Source organism: Sinocyclocheilus grahami, unplaced genomic scaffold (genome assembly GCF_001515645.1).
Source record: "Sinocyclocheilus grahami isolate Dianchi unplaced genomic scaffold, SAMN03320097.WGS_v1.1 scaffold253.1, whole genome shotgun sequence".
Lineage (NCBI taxonomy): Eukaryota > Metazoa > Chordata > Actinopteri > Cypriniformes > Cyprinidae > Sinocyclocheilus > Sinocyclocheilus grahami.
In genome coordinates this window covers 1,963,185-1,965,709 of record NW_015505432.1, presented here as the reverse complement: position 1 = coordinate 1,965,709, position 2,525 = coordinate 1,963,185, and the positions used below count along the sequence as shown (strand labels likewise).

General features: G+C 41.1%; 1 protein-coding gene across 1 annotated transcript in view; it reads left to right on the top strand.

The window, feature by feature from the left end:
• Nucleotides 1–594: 594 nt before the first annotated feature.
• The window catches only part of abi3b (ABI family, member 3b), an 18,575-nt gene continuing 16,644 nt past the window's right edge, over nt 595–2,525 (top strand). The window contains exons 1-3 of the mRNA XM_016290041.1: nt 595–608; nt 683–835; nt 1,566–1,758. Of these exons, the coding sequence (XP_016145527.1) occupies nt 595–608; nt 683–835; nt 1,566–1,758 (360 nt within the window). The remainder of the gene's footprint in view (nt 609–682; nt 836–1,565; nt 1,759–2,525) is intronic.

Below are 2,525 nucleotides of genomic sequence, written 5' to 3'. Positions count from 1 at the left end.
CAGTTTTTTTGCAGGGCTAAAAGCAGGGTAGAATATCACCATTTATATCTAAATTATGACTGGTTTTGATACAGTACATAAAAGATACATAAATACAATAAACATATTAAATACATTTAAGTTGCTTTGGATGAAAGTGCCTGCCAGATGAGAGAGAAAAAAAATACAGTTCTATAATGTTCTATAACTCTCCATGTCAGTTTATGCTATACATTTAGTGAATAATCAACAGAAAAGCTCATTTTAAAACACTACGAAACGATTTTATTTGCTTAAAACTAAATCATCTGCATGGGTGCCACCATGTTGACATGACGTCATGCATCACATCACGGTTCATTTGCGGTCGTGGCTTTCCACACAAGTTTTTAATTACAAAATCCAAGTTTTCCAAGCTGCTTGAATTTGATTTACAGACATAAGCGGCTTCTCGCTTGTGTTATTCTAAATCGCTGCAGTCAACAACAGTGCCTGAAAGGCAAATCAGCATATGCCCCATTAGCATAACCTCCGTCAACCATCTGTTGAATACACACCACCAAGATGCCTGCGGTCATGATGACTGCGAAACCAAAAATACCTGCTCCAGCAACCATGAGCGGCATCCTGTGACGGTGGTCTCTGTGGAGGGGTGCGACGGGCGAGTTGCTTTAATACAGTTCTGCTTTATCTCCATACACAGTCAGGGCGAGTCCCGCTCACAGCAACAACCTGGCCTTGCACCCGCCACTTCCAATAGAGATGTCCAAAACAGAGGCTCTTTGATCACCTCGTTTGATGTGTCTGAAATAATAGACATCACACCAGGCATCGCTCAGGTTCTGCCCAGCTCTCTGTCAACTCTTTTTACAGCTTTTTGTGTTGAGGTTTGCTTCATATGTTGAGCAGCAAGTTTGAGCCGTTAGCAGTGCCAGCACCCATTTGAAAAGCTGTGAGTGAGTGTTGAGACAGCTGTGAAACCGTGTTGAGACAGCTGTCTGAAGGAGGTGTGCGTGTGTGTGTGTGTGTGTGTGTGTGTGTGTATGCGTTTTTGTGACAAATGAGGACATAAATTTGTATAATGACAAAGGTATGACATAGGTATTACAAGGAGAAGGTGACTTTTCAGGACATTACCCCATGTCCCCACTTTTTTTTTAGTCACTTTTTAGTGTATTGAAAATCTGAAATAGCAGAAAGTTTCCTGTGAGGGGTAGGTTTAGGGGTAGGGTTGGTAAAGGGCAATAGAATATACGGTCTGTACAGTATAAAAACCATTACGCCTATGGGATGTCCCCACTTTTCACAAAAGTAAACCTGAGTGTGTGTGTGTGTGTGTGTGTGTGTGTGTGTGTGTGTGTGAGTGTGTGTATAATAGATGTGTTGAGAAATATTGAGCTGAATATTTTCTCTTTTATTTCTTTGTATTTTGATAACATCTCTAAAAGAAGGGCTTTTTTTTAGATTTGGCTAATATCTGGAGAATATTTCTGCAATTGTGTTGCCAAACGTGTAGCACACACACAAATGTACTTGAAAAGAGGGCTCAAATCACAATTTTGATAGTACTGTTCTGTCTCCTCCAGTTATGAGACTGCTGTGCTGGAGACCACCTTCACCCATGGGAGTTACTCCACATTCTGGGTCAAGCTGTCCTCCTGCTGGGCGTGTGTGGTTCTGTATCTGTGGCTCCTCCTGGGTCCCCTGTGCCACTGCCAGTCTGATCACAAACGACCTCGTCGCGCCCGCATCAAGAGACGGGCAGCCTCCCACCGCCACGTTAGCGTCAGCGTGTGAATTACAGACAGTTAAACAGCGTCAAAGACAGTGGGGATGGGTGCCGGTTACTGGGGAGTTCCACCCCAAAGGAAATGGGTCACAGCGGATCTCTGAACACTGAAGAGCAGACTTCAATTAAATTAACATTGATCCTCCTGATAATCCTGTTAGGATTAAAATCACCAGCACTATGAATGCAATTCAACATGGGAACAGAAAATGTTAACCATATTTAAGACTGTACAAGCATACCTTTAGGGGATGTGCTACAATTGCCAAAAGGAATATGACATTAACATTTTCTGGACAAGCTGGATGTCTGTATGTTTAGTGTTTTTTTTTCTAAAATGTAGAATAATTTTTTTATTGGCTTACAGCGTAGACATATGGAAACTACCTGAAATAGGCTTTTTCCAAATTAGGCTTTAATTTAAGCTTTTGTTAAATTTATGCATATTAAGATGGATAAATTATGTGAGCAATGCTTTATTTCAGTGATCTGTGGCTTGTGTGTGTGTGTATGCGTTTTTGTGACAAATGAGGACATAAATTTGTATAATGACAAAGGTATGACATAGGGATTACAAGGAGAAGGTGACTTTTCAGGACATTACCCCATGTCCCCACTTTTCAAAGCGCTTATAAATCACACAGAATGGAGTGTATTGAAAATCTGAAATAGCAGAAAGTTTCCTTTGAGGGGTAGGTTTAGGGGTAGGGTTGGTAAAGGGCAATAGAATATACGGTCTGTACAGTATAAAAACTAT